Source organism: Petaurus breviceps, unplaced genomic scaffold (assembly GCF_028583685.1).
Source record: "Petaurus breviceps papuanus isolate PSGF00001 unplaced genomic scaffold, PetGlider_PUasm1.0 186, whole genome shotgun sequence".
Taxonomy (NCBI): domain Eukaryota; kingdom Metazoa; phylum Chordata; class Mammalia; order Diprotodontia; family Petauridae; genus Petaurus; species Petaurus breviceps.
This window is the reverse complement of record NW_027185798.1, coordinates 58,853,259-58,867,302: the sequence shown is the minus strand read 5'-3', so window position 1 is coordinate 58,867,302 and position 14,044 is coordinate 58,853,259. Positions and strand designations below refer to the sequence as shown.

The 14,044-nt window shown below is 36.3% G+C and overlaps 1 protein-coding gene across 3 annotated transcripts in view; it reads right to left on the bottom strand.

Moving 5' to 3' along the window:
* Window positions 1-14,044, bottom strand: part of SASS6 (SAS-6 centriolar assembly protein) — a 36,327-nt gene that overhangs the window by 21,891 nt on the left and 392 nt on the right. For 2 of the 3 annotated variants that reach the window (XR_011168758.1, XM_069090533.1), the window contains exons 2-8: window positions 7,761-7,821; window positions 6,299-6,378; window positions 5,815-5,919; window positions 4,557-4,728; window positions 3,829-3,894; window positions 1,975-2,094; window positions 1,465-1,656 (exon numbers count right to left, since the gene is read on the bottom strand). Coding sequence is in view for 2 of the 3 variants with exons in the window: in XM_069090533.1 (XP_068946634.1) it covers window positions 1,465-1,656; window positions 1,975-2,094; window positions 3,829-3,894; window positions 4,557-4,728; window positions 5,815-5,919; window positions 6,299-6,378; window positions 7,761-7,821 (796 nt within the window). In the remaining variant the exon portion in view is untranslated. The remainder of the gene's footprint in view (window positions 1-1,464; window positions 1,657-1,974; window positions 2,095-3,828; window positions 3,895-4,556; window positions 4,729-5,814; window positions 5,920-6,298; window positions 6,379-7,760; window positions 7,822-14,044) is intronic. The other variant, XM_069090534.1, reaches the window with a different exon arrangement.

The window sequence follows — 14,044 nt, the reverse complement described above, 5'->3', positions numbered from 1 at the left end:
TACTTTGCTCAGCCATTCTCAAGCTTATGGGAACCCCCTCAGATTCCCATTCATTGTCACCTCAACAAGAGCTTAATTTTTCTATATCCTTGATTTACTTTCCTGAGGCCTAATAATCCTATTAATCTATACTCCCACTAATTCCTCTTTAGTCTTTCTCTCCTTTCCCTCCTATTTTCTTAAAATTTATTTTTGTAACTGTATGTGTATACATATATTCTTCTCTCTCCTTCAACAAGTTCAGATGAGGGTCAAGTTCACATGTCAGCAGTTCCCTAACCCATCTTGTTTGTGTAGATTTTTACATCAGAGACCCATAACTGGGCAGTAGGCAAAAAAACCTGCCAATTGGCACCTGTTCGTCAAGGTGCTTCAGTACAAGTCTAGGACTTCCAGAAGCTGGTACACAGCTTCTCCCTACACTGGAATGCTCTGCACACAGCATTCTTGGCCAGATCTCATCCCCAGTGTATGATGACTTCTCTGTCTCCCTAAGATGCCCAGGGCTGGAAAAATGAGTCACTGATGTTTTTTGGACTTCCCTATCATGATCTGGATATTTTCTAGATCTGTTTGTAGTTTTGAGGGAAGCTTGATTACTGCTTCATCAGTAATAAGTATTTACTAATCACTCACAATTACATCACAATTTAAGATTTATCAAACAATTTCTTTACAGTAATCTTATGGGAAAGAAATACTTATGCTGTCATCCTCATATTACAAATGAGAAAACGGAGTCTCTGGAAGATTGTTACTTCCAGCTGTCTTGGTAGAAAGTTATGTGACAGCAGAAAAAAAAGGGATTGAAAATCTTTTAGAGGGCATCTAGTTCAACATCTTCATATTTGCAGATGAGGAAACCAAGGTCCAAAGAGATTAAGTGATTTATCCAAAGTCACACAGCTAGTATATGGTAAAGTTCTGGCCTAAACACAGATTTTCAGACTCTAAAACTAGAGTCTTTTCCAAGCTCCTGAGTAATTCAAAATAGCTACAAGAAACTAAGTACTTTCAAATTCAGTCATTTTTCCTTTTTTTTCCTCAGATTTTTCTTTTTGCTTTTTGGAGGGGGGAAGGTAGGGCAATTGGGGTTAAGTGACTTGCCCAAGGTCACATGGCTAGTTTTTGTGTTAAGTGTCTGAGGCCAGATTTGAACTCAGGTCCTCCTGACTCCAGGGTCAGTGCTCTATTCACTTTGCCACCTAGCTGCCCCAGAGTCATTTTTCAGTTGCTTCTTTGGACCTTGACTAAAAGGGAAAAAATTTATCATGTTATTATTCTAGTCTCTATTGAAGCCTTTTTAATATAATTTCCAGAATCTCTGTAGATTTTCTCTGAACTATTACTATTTGTTTCCCCACTAAAACCAGCAAATAATTCAATTACATCTAACAAATGATAAAATAAATATCTACCAAATAAAAGCACTGTTTTCAACTACAAAAAGAAAGTATTCCATACATCTTCTGCACCAGAGAGTTTTGCTTTAAGTTCTCTAATGGTGGAGTCTCCTTTGTACTTCCTTTCTGTTAGGTCTTTATTAGCCACCTCCAATTCTGACAATCTGTTCTGAAGCTGGTGAACATTTCTTTGATGTAGGTTTTCTAGTTCTTTTTTCTGTTGTTCATGCTGTTGTTGAGAATGAACCTGTGCCTACAAGTAGATAAATGAAAGTCTAATTAGCAAAAAATTGAGAAGCCAAAATGAAATACGACAGAAATATATGTGAACATGTCTTTTCTGAAAATATTAACTCTCCCCTATTTAAAAAAATGTTCAACTTAAGCCTGTGGAATAATTTCATGGGTCAAAGCTGCTACAGACATAAGCATATCACCTCATTTTGTAATATGGTAGCATATTTTCCCAACATTCCTCTGGGGCCAAATTTTTCAAAAGCTTCTTTTAGAATTACTGTAATCAAATAATTTCATTAACAAAGAATTTACACATTTCCCTTTGTGCTCATACCTGGAGGGCTTTTTCCTTCTCATGTGTTAGTTCTTGAGAATGCTTGTTTGTCAGTGCTGCTGTGTGTGATGTCCATTCATTTCGTAACTTATCTAATTCCTGGATCTTTTCTGACAATGTCTGTACAGTTTTAAGCACAAATATTAAAAGAGCAAACTGAAAAACTAAAAACATGTTAATATTAACAGCAAGTGTTGAATCCCCCCTCAAGCGTTCCTAGAGCTCTTCCATTTCCTGCTGCCCTGGAAAGCATAATCTCCTTGAAGACAAGGGCTGTCTTCTTTCAGTCTTTGGATTCTCAATGCCTAACATGGTACTTTGCACACTATCAGTGCTTGAGTTTATTTGAATTAAATTACACAATTATAAGGCTTTTTGTCTTACATATTGAAGACAAGGAAATATCACCTTGATAAGGAGAAATGATTTGTAGGACCCTTCCTTGTACCCAGATCCTCTAGCTTTACTTCCATTTTCTTTTCATTGCACCATGAGAAAGTAGTCTTCATGCTACAGTGACTGCTAGTTCAATGTGCTTTAAAAAACTTTAGAGGAACCAGACATAATTAAGAGCTAATATTGTAATAAGAGCAAAGCACTTTAAAGTTTACAAAGCACATTATATGTTAACTCATTTTATCATCATAACCAAAAACAAAAACTTACAAAACCCAGAAGCACCAAGGTAAAGAAAAAGGAAGAAAGGAAAACAGGAGTATTTCTAGCTTCCTTTCTATCATTACCATTGATGCTTTGCTAATATGAAGGAAGCTGAATGAGCAAAGGAAGGCTCCCTCAACCTAAAAACATTTTCCCTATGTTGCAAGGAATTTCACTAACTGGGAGACATACTTGGGTCTGTGAACAAACACTCTCAGAGGAACACTCAAATTCCATAAGGATTAGTTTAATAAAATTACTTTCCTTAAAATACCTGACATGGGGGCGGCAAGATGACGCAGTGAATAGAGTACTGGCCCTAGAGTCAGGAGGACCTGAGTTCAAATCTGGCCTCAGACACTTAACACTTAATAGCCATGTGATCTTGGGCAAGTCACTTAACCCCAATTGCCCAGCCTTCCCCCCTCCAAAAAGGAAAAAAAATTAAATAAAAAAAAATACCTGACATGTATTGAAGTAAAGGAGTTTTAACTAAGGGAGGGAAAAAAAGGAACTAAAGCAAGGAAGGGACATTTCAGAATTGTCTCTCAAAGCAAAGATGAATTTTGGACACTGGATTAGGAAGGCCATGGCATAGCAGAAGGTAGGAAAGGGGCAGATATAATGAAAGAGAGTGGGAAGCACTCAAGACAAATAATTTCAAAATTTGGCTTTTTCTCTTCCCACCTTCAAAAAACAAAACAGAGCTGTCCTTTAAGCCCTTCCCCTCTTTGCCAGACTTTATCTACCCTTCTTTCCAATCCCTATCTCTAGTTCCCTCCCTTCATGGAGGATGTAGGAAGGAGGTGATAGAAGCACTAATGCAGAAGGTTACCTGGAAAATGATGCCAAAGGACAGGCCCATACAAAAATGAACTATAGATAGCTGACCATTCATTAAATTTAGAAACAATGACTGTCCTTCTCTGTAGCCCAGTCCCACTGGGCAAGAGGCAGTTGACAGAACATTTGAGACAAAAGGCAAGGCACCGAGTAAACACTAAAGATAAGAATAAGTATAGGATCAAAAGAATGTCCGGATAGAGCAAAAGATTTGAGCTGGGATTAACATTCTGTATATAAATGAAGATAACTACTTTTTAGTTTTATTTTGCTTTTGTAGTATAGTAACCTGACAAGTGAGATGCATTAAAGAGATGATCTACTAAGAAAAAAATCAAAACTTTGAATTACCTGTTGTGTAAAGTTTAACTGCCTGGTAACATCCTCTAGTGTTTGCTCCAATGATAATTTTTCTTCCTATTAAAAAAAAGTTAATCAATTTTAAATTTAATTAAGTACTGGTCCCAAAATAATATTTCTAAGATCAAATAGTTATGCAGAAGGTTTTGCAAACCTGAATTGCTATACAAATGCTAGCAGAAAATGTCCAAGCATACCTATTTTATCTCTAGGAAATAGCAGTTTATGTTTGTATGGTAATTTATGCTTTTCAAGGAATTTTTATATTTCCTTATTTAAGATGGAGTAGGTAGGGTGACCTTTATTTTTTATATTTGGCAACTGAGATAACTCAGGCACCAAAATATTAACTGACTTGTTCAAGCCACTGAGTTAATTGGTAACAATTTTGAGATACCATTTTCCTGACTCCTAATCTAGTACTCCTTTTTATTATGCTACTCTATTTCCTCTACAATGAACATCCTAAAATAAACTAAAAAATGAAATGGAAATTTGCCTCTCTTAAACTATTTATAATTTCTCAAACACACTGTGTGATAGCAAATATCCAAATTCCTGAACGTTTTATGGTAGTTCTTTCATACTCATTTAAAAAAGGACAAAATCAGAGAATTTTAGAGCTCGAAGAGACCTTAGAAATATCTAGTCTAACTGTCTTGACTTTACAGATAAGGAAAACACATCCCAGAAAGGCAACGTGCAAATTCAAACCTTACCTTGCTACATTTCAAACAGCCTGCTAAAAATTTCTTTATTTCCATATCATTTCCAGGTAGAAGTTTTAAAGAAAGATGTGTAAGATGCTTAAAGGGATTTGTCTCCACCACATTTAAAAATACAGGTGAGTGATCCAATATGGCTGTTGTAGAAACTAACTGTAGCAAAAACCTTTAAAGGAAAGTTTACACATTAAGATATTTTTAGCAAGGCGGTGGTGCTGTAACATTAAATCAAGAGCACTCCCCTTAATGGGTATACATAAGAGTACATATCTCAGGACGCTGACAACATTATCTGCCATATTTAAAAACCAACTAAAAAAAGAAGTAGACACAGAAAAATCCTTAGTTTTCCAATTAATATAAGGCTTAAAGTGTTTGTCAGGAAGGTACAATGATATAAACCCTAAAGTGGAACCAGCTAATGATTGTTCCCAGCATACAAAATAAGGCAATGATTCATACTTTACATCTAATTCTTCAAAAACAGTATCTGTAGAGTTCCAGTCCTATCCCAAAGTATCAGGAGAGAAAATAAAATGTTCCTTGAGCTTGAGGGGTTTGTGGTAAGGTAGAAGTGAAGCACTTAAGTTTAAGGTTTCATTATATAAACATTTTAACAAAGAAATGCATTGAAAAACATTTTCGCATATTACAGATAATATTTGATTATCACCTAATTTTGGTTTGTATAAATACAAAACCTATAGACAAATATATGAAAAAGACTGAATCCTAATTAAAATGAACTAAACTAAAAGATTCAAAATTTAGCCTCCATTTAAAAAAATTTTTATCTGGGTGAAAGGCATTTGTAAGGCTAAATTAAATACAAATCAAATTCTGCACAAACATAAATGTACAAATGGGTTTTATTATAAACCAGTATTTGTGCCAAATAAAAAGCAAATTCATTTTATAAAAAGTTCCACAGAAGTAACACAAATGAAACTGTATTTGGAAAAATATTCTGAAAAGAATTCTGACTCGACAACAGATATATCTAAATTATTTTCCTTTTCCTTATAAGTACTTCCACCCTTCATTAAAAAACAAACAACACATACCTAGGATAAAGGTTTTGTTAAAATAGTTTCAATGATTTTATCCAGATATGGGAACTTGAGGGAGTATAATACTATTGATTTTAATAAAGACAATTTGAAATTTTAGGTTTAATAAAGGCTAAATTAAAAAAAAAAAAAAGATAATTTAGTCTAAGACTGCTTAGTAACAGTGTCCCCTTGAGACATACCGTGGAATTTCTTTGCCTTGTTCCTGTGTACACTGCTGTAGTAGATCTATAAATTTTTGTGGAAAAGCTGAAAAGTCTACCAGAAGACCTTGCTGCAGTTTCAAACTACATATACGTGAAATCAGAGATAAGAAAAGGCAAATTTTAAAATATGAATATTGTAATTTTAATATTTTGTCTTAGTGATTAGCAATATTAATTAATAGTATTTAATGTCCTCAGGATCAATATAACTCAAATTGTAGTTTTTCCATTTTTAACAGAATACTGATATGCTGTAAGAATACATATTCCCACAAACTTGCAAATATTCTGAATAGAATTCGTTTATAAATACCACAACTTCCCCAAATTACATAAAAAATTCTAATTTATTCAAAGTTTCAAAAAGGCTATCAATATACCCATAAAACACTAAGAAATTATGGTATATATTCAAATTTAATTAGATAAAACAAAGAAAAGCCTTAAGTCATCAACTTACCTCTGAAAATCTTCCTCAGATATAACAAGGTTATACAGAAAAAATGGATCAGCATCATCAGTCAATTGAATGACTAAATCCTAAGAGAAATATTTGTTTTAAGTATTTAAGTGAACAGAGATGTCACAAATTAGTTAAATGCTTCTTTCTTAGAAGTAAAATCATCTGATATGAGAAAAATATTCTCACTGAGTTCTCATGTTAATTACTGCTGAATGACAAAAATAACAGATGCAGAAACCTAGAAGTTAAAAGTTATGTTTTTATTATGGCTCAAGTATAGGCTGAAAGCTTAAAAAAATAACACTATAAGGGTTCTAACAAAGCTTATATAGCTTTCAACTACATCAGTGCCAGAGAAATCATTTTTGCTTACAATCTTCACAAGGGAGACAGAATCTTACATATTACCCAAGGAAAGAAGAAACAGAATTTTATAGATATAAACTTAAAAGGAATTACTTTTCAAAGTTAGGCTTGTGAAATTTATACTTCAAGGTTACATCTGGAGTATTTACAATGGGCTAATTGAGAGGGAAAATGTATATGCCAAATGATAATCACAAGGTCTGAGCAGTTTGGGATCCTTCCACAAATATAAGCTATATCACTTGGGAAGCATTGACTAAAATTGTGGGTGTAATAAATTTCTTTTTTCTCTCTTTTGCTTCTTATTTCAGGAATATGAGAGTCTTCACTTAAAGCTAATTAAAATGAACTCAAAAACTGTTATGACACATTTAACATCAAGGTATCACAATTATCACTTTTGATTTAATTCCTCATTCATGTTGTTCAAGGCATTTGGTAATTCTTTTTTTTTTTTTTAACAAATCTTTTTTCCAGCCTAGAGTAGGATGGCCAATCTACTCTGATAACCACGTAAGGGTGAAAGAATTCTAGGAGAGGTTCAAGAATGCACAGGTACATCTTAGTGGCAAGATGCCACATCTTTACACACATACATTTTATTCCTAACTGTATCATATTTGGCTAATTCTAACTTAAAAGGAGTATTTAGGATTTAGAGCAATAGCAGATTTTAGAGCCCATGCTATACAATCTCCTCATTTTACAGATAAGGCAACTGAGGGCTGGAGGTTAGGTTTCTTGCCCAAGGTTAAGTTTCTCAATTCAAGATTTTGTCAGCCCTCTTTTAAGAAAAGAAATCAAAAGGACTGACAACTAACTTATTACTCTTAGAAAAGGGGGGAAAAAGGAACCTTTTTCTCTAACAAAGGGCTGTACTTGAGGACCTAGAGGGCCACATGTGACCTTGAGGCCATAGGTTCCACATACTGAGCCCTAAGTAGTTTCTACAACCTCAGATTTCTAACAGATACAAAAAGGTGAAAATTTTAAAAACCACAACAGTTGAAAAGAGTTCACTATACACAAGAAATGAATGAGTTAGCTGTCTAATATGTAGGTTATCATTAAATTATGAATGAGAAATACGAACCTTTCGATGAACTGGATTAGAAACTGCTTGGAGTTCAATGCTCACTCTAACATTTATTCTTCTGTTTAAAAACAGATGAACAACTGTTAAAAACACTCAAAATGATTAAATGCTGTCATTGACACTTAAGCAGAAATTTCTAACGGGCTATCTAGGAAGGGAAAACAACAAAGGGGGCAGAATTAGAGTTTTGGCATTGCCTGGATAAACTGAGGAAATTGCTTAACCCCTCTAGGCCTCATCTATAAATCTTCCCTAAGTCAACTCCATTCCAACAAAATCTGAAATGAAATAACGTAAGACTGATGGCCCAACTCTCCATGAGCAGCAAATCTGCCAATTAAATCAGCCCTCTTCTTCCTGGGAACTTTCTCTGACTAGGTAGAAAGTATTTGCTGATCTATATAAAGTAAATCTAACCCACATGCTTCCCCCTGCTTTACATAACAGACATTGCACACATGCACACGAATGTATCACATACATGCATGCACATAAACACATAATGAACACAAGTATTGGATTTGGGGTGGATTCTCTAAATTTGTACACCTAGTGTTTCTTTTGAGCTACTTCAATCCTGCTTTGCTCACAGAGCACAGCACTCTCTGATAAAGGCACACTATCTTGCTAGATATTTACTAACTATATGACCCTAGGCAAGTCACATTTGCAGTGTGCCTTGGGTTCCCTATTTGTAAAATGGGAATCACTGCATATACCTCACAAGGTTGTTAGGAGGATAAAATGAAATATGTAAATGTACTTTACAAATCTTAAAAGAGGGATATAAATAATAGCTTTTGCATGTGCTGGTGGCACATCATAAAGATGAAATGAATTGAGAAGAAATAGCTAAACCAGATTATTATATAAAAGGAGCTGAAAAATAAATATCACAAAAAAGCCAAGAACTGCCTAAACAATAAATAAGAGCTTTTTTTCTATAAGGATGTTTAAAACGATGTTTTTTTTATTTTTATTTTTTTTAAAGCAATCGGGGTTAAGAAACTTGCTCAAGGTTACAGGGCCAGTTATTTCTGGGTGTGGTGCTGAGTATCGGAGCCCAGATTTGATCCCCAGGTCATCCCGACACTGGAGCCGGTGCTCTTACTCACTGAGCCACCTGGCCGCCCCTTAAAACAATGTTTTTTTTTCTGTTGAACTGAATGCAGATATTAGGGGGTTTTTTCCCATTTTATTTTTCATGGGTTTTTTTTTAATATGGCTAATATAGAAAAATGTTTACATGACTTCACATGTATGCATATCATATTTCTTGCTTTCACAAAGGGTAGTGGAGGGGGTAGGAAGAAGAAACTTTGAAACTGAAAAATAAAATTAAAAAAAATAAAAACAATGTTCTAAATGAACAGGTACTGCTTACTTAAGAGATCCCAATATAATCTGATTTATAATCCAATTTACAATATAACTTATGTGTAAAATAAAGCACATTAGGCAGCTGGGATTGAAGCTCTAATTCTGGATCTGTAACATGAAGGTTGATCTCGGGCAAATTGCTTAATTTTTTCATGTTTATATTTTCATGTATAAAATTGCTTATTATGTGCTAGGCGTTATACTCAGAACTGAGGATACAAAGAAAAATAATAAGTCCCTGTTCTCAAGGAACTCAAAATGTAACGGAGACAAAGTGCAAAAAAACCCACAATTAAGTACAAATAAGACATTAGCAAGATAAACTGGACATAATCTCAAGGAGAATGTAGGACTGGCTAAGCTTTGAAGGAAGTCAAAAGACATGGATGAGGAGGAGAGAGGTCCAGGGAACACCTGACTTTTTGCTTTTTCTGGAACATAAGTGTTTTGACTCCCATACCTGGAATGCTCTTCCTCCTCACTTCCACCTACTTGTTTCCTCCAAGATTCAGCTCAAATCCCACCTTTTTAGAGAAGACTTTTCCAGGTTCCAGCAAAAGTTAATGCTTTCCCTCTGAGATTACCACACATTAGATATTTTATGTACATAGTCCTTTGTATACTATCTCCCCCAACTGATAAGGGTCTCCAGGTCTTCATAAAATTTTTCCTTGACCTCATCTGGGTTCATCATTTTGGGAGAACAGGTACTGATGATGGTGGGCAATGTTTTCTTGCAAGTGGCAATTGCATTGTCATGAGTCTGTCCTTCACTCCTTTTGGCAGACATACAACCTTGTTGACTAGAGTAGTTTTGATTGCAAAGAATACAACGGCTTCATGGTGCTCTCCCTTTCACTTCCATGACTCCAGAAATATGTTATTACAAGGTATCGGGTCCACTGCTCATACAAAAGCTGACTGAAATTTTCCAGGTTATATGGCAGGAAGAGGTTATCCCCCAGGAGTTCAAGGATGTCTCCACTGTCCATCTCTATAAAGGTAAAGGAAAAGACTGTCCTGTGACAATCACAGCGGGGTTTCTCTCTTAGTCATTACTGGCAAGATTCTTGACAGAGTTCTCCTTAATAAGATGATCCTTCACCTGGAAGATGCTCATCTACCTGAGAGCCAGTGTGGCTTCAGAAAGGGCATAGGAATGGTTGATAAGGTGTTTGCTGCCCAACAACTCCAGGAAAAATACCAGGAGCAGAACAGAGGTCTGTATACAACATCTGTAGATCTGACCAAGGCCTTTGATACTGTCAGTCACAAGGGCTTATGGAAAATTGTGTCAAAATTTGGTTGCCCAGAGAAGTTCATCAGCATTGTACGTCAATTTCATGACGGCATGCTTGCCCAGGTTCTAGATAATGGACAATGCTCTCCTGCTTTCCCAGTCACCAATGGAGTGAAACAAGGCTGTGTGCTTGCTCCCATGCTTTTTTAGCATGATGTTTTCAGCCATGTTGTCAAATGATTTCAATGAGGATGAACACAGGTCAGCTACCACTCTGATGGTAAATTCTTCAACTTGAAAAGGCTACAAGCTAAGAACAAAGTAGAGGGAGTAATGATGAATGATTTTCTATTTGCAGATGACTGTGCACTCAATGCAGCATCTGAAGCTAAGCTGCAACAAAGTACGGATCAGTTCTCTGCTGCTTGTGCTAATTTTGGTCTAACTTTAACACCAAGAAAACACAGGTGCTCTATTGTCACCAACACACCATCCATATGTGGAATCATCAGTTACAACAAATGAAGAAGTTTTGCATGCTGTGGATAAGTTCACTTAGGTTGGTAATGTACTTTCCAGGGATGTATACATTGGAAATGAGGTTGATGCACACATTGCCAGAGCTACCTCAGTGTTTGGGAGACTCTGAAGTAAAGTATGGGAGAGAAGAGATACTAGACTGACTACCAAACTGAAGGTCTATAGAGTTGTTGTCCTGACCTCATTGTTGTATGCCTGTGAAACCTGGATGGTCTACCAGCACCATGCCAGGAAACTGAATCAATTTCTTTTGATTTGTCTTAGGAAGATTCTGAAGATCACCTAGCAAGATAAGATACCAGACACTGAAGTCCTTTCTTGAACTACATCACCAAACATTCAAACTGCTTCAGAGAGTGCAGCTCCAATGGGCTAGCCACCTTGTTCAAATGCAAAACATTTGCTTGCCAAAATGACTATTTTATGGAGAACTCACACATGGCAAGCACTCACATGCTGGTCAGGAAATGCAATACAAGTTTACTCTCAAGGTCTCTCTTAAGAACTCTGGAATTGAGTGACATGGGAGATGCTGGCATATGGTGTCCCATGTTTGAGAAGGTGCTGTGCTCTATGAGCAAAGCAGAATTGAAACAGCTCAAAGGAAATGCTGGATGTGCAAATTTAGAGAACCCACCCCAAATGTTCACATGGACTATCCATGCCCAATCTGTGGAAGAGCATTCCGAGCTCATATTGGTCTGATCAGCCACAGTCAGACACACTGAAACTTGACTTTAGCATAGTGATGTCATTTTGGTTCTCTTCGAGAATGAAGGACAGACACCCAACTAACCAAACCCCAATTAAAATGTGAGCTCCTTGAGAGCAAGGACTCTGTTTTTACCTTTCTTTGTATTCCAGTACTTAAATTTTTTTTAATATTGTATTTTCCCTTCAATTACTTGTAAAAAAATTCTTTTAACATCTGTTTTTTAAATTTTTAGTTCCAAATTCTCTCCCTCTTTTTCCTTCCCTCAATGAGAAGGCAAGCAATTCAATACAGGTTATACATGTGCAGTCATACAAAACATATTTCCAGTGCTTAATTCTTGTTGAATGACTAAACCTTGGAGAAACTTCCCTATACAGATGTACTAATCTTAACTTGGGTCTCCTCTTAAAGTTTGAAAACAATTTTCTCCAATACCACACTGTCTTTTTTTCTTTTCCTTAAAAGCTCAAAAATTTTCCCACTTCATAAATTTTGGAGTCAGCTCTTAGATTTAAAGCAAATTTATCAAATCCTGTCATATGCTACTCTTCATATTACTCTAGGAGTATCATAATATCACCTTTCCCTAAAACAAGTTAAGCATTCTGTTTTTCATGTCCCCAAAATCTAGTTCCTTGTGCTCAGTAGCAGGTAAACGAAACCAAAACAAATTAAGCTGGTTGACCACATTTAAAAGAATCCCTAGAAACGTGCAGTCAAGCCCTAGTGTTTTCAGTGGAAACAATTCTGAAAGCCATATAAACTATACTTGTCTCCACAGCAGATTGCTACGGCATTTATAATGATTGATGGTATGTAATATTTCACATGCTGAACAATGCACAACTGTACAAAAAGTGCTCTGAATTATATATGGTTAAGTTTCCTAATATTTAGCCAAAAAAATTATTTGATAAAATAATCTTCTCTCTCCAAACAGGGTGGTTTTTGGGAGAAAAACACTGGAGTAGGAACAGAAGATTCCTTCATTTCCTTTAAGCTGTATAAAAGGCAGATCATTGAACTAGGTAACTCACATTTATTTAGTATTGTATTATAAGGTTTGTATAGAGCTTTAACACAGGAACTCACTTCCGCATTTTATAGGTGGGGAAACTGGGACTAAAAAGTTTAAGTGACTTAAGCATGATCATGAATATCTGAGGCAGTCTGAATCCTGGTCTTTTTGACTCTGAGTCCATAGATTATCCTCTATTCACAATGCCAAACAGGTTCAAATTCCTATGATTCTAAGAATTAGCATCACTTTATTGGGAACACCCAAGGATTTTATTTTGACTTGACCAAAAGCCTCACCTCAAATATACAGGGTTTTCCTAACCCAAAAGGATACAATTATAACTTCTTTTTCAATCCCTATTCAAGACTCCAATACCTTCAGTTATACTGTATCTTAAAGTTGGCTCAGGTTTAATTCTTCTTTCTCCTTGCCCAGTGCTTGGCACTACCTTGTTAACCATCAGTTTGTGAACATAATAGCAGTAATTCCAACTTACATCTAGCTTCCAGATTTTTTGAAAGCATTATCTTTCACAGACACAGGCGGGACCAGTATTATCTCCATTTTACAGATGAATCAAAGAGGAAAAGTGACTCCTCCAAGGAAGCGGCTTGAATGGAAGATGAGATTCAAACATATGTCTCTTGTGAGGACAGAACAGGTGTGCTTTTACACTTTACCTTGCTGTCCTCGTAAGGGTGAGAACTGCATTTTGGCACTAAATCTATTATCTCCTAGCTCCCCTAGACGTGGAGTGGAGGAGATCCTGAAGGGTAATAAGATCCAATCAATCAATCAATCAATCAACAAGTTTGGCATACAGCGTATCTCTGTTAAGCGCTGACGCTACAAAGATTTAAAAAACAAGCTAATCTCGGAGAATCGATGTTTTCTGTAGGAGCTGGCGATCTGCCCAGACTAGGGCTAATCCTGTAGTATGTAACATGTTTCCATGATCTTAGATACATTTTTTAAAACCTACATTTTCCCCCTATATTCCTAGGGTGTCAGTCTGTCTCCGGTTTCGGAAGCCGAGGAGGAACCCCTTAAGTTTCGGGTTCAAGACTCGTGTTTGTCTTTCAGTTAAAACTTTGTTTATCACCAGCCACATAAAGAGCAACCGAAGGAGGCACTAGATGGCATTTAAAGGAAACAAACAAAACCAGCGAGAGGAGCTGCTGCTTTTCCTGGCTTCCAACCGACTCGGATCCATTCATTACAGCCACAGATTGAGGAGACCCGCCGGTGACTTCCTAAAAGACCCCAGGGCACGTCACGCTCCCGGCCTGGGGCTCGGGGGTCCTCCTCAGGAAGATGGGGATAGAGGAGTCCATAAAAGCAGGGCCCGCCTCCCTCACTGGGAAGCTGGGAGGCTCAAAGGAGAT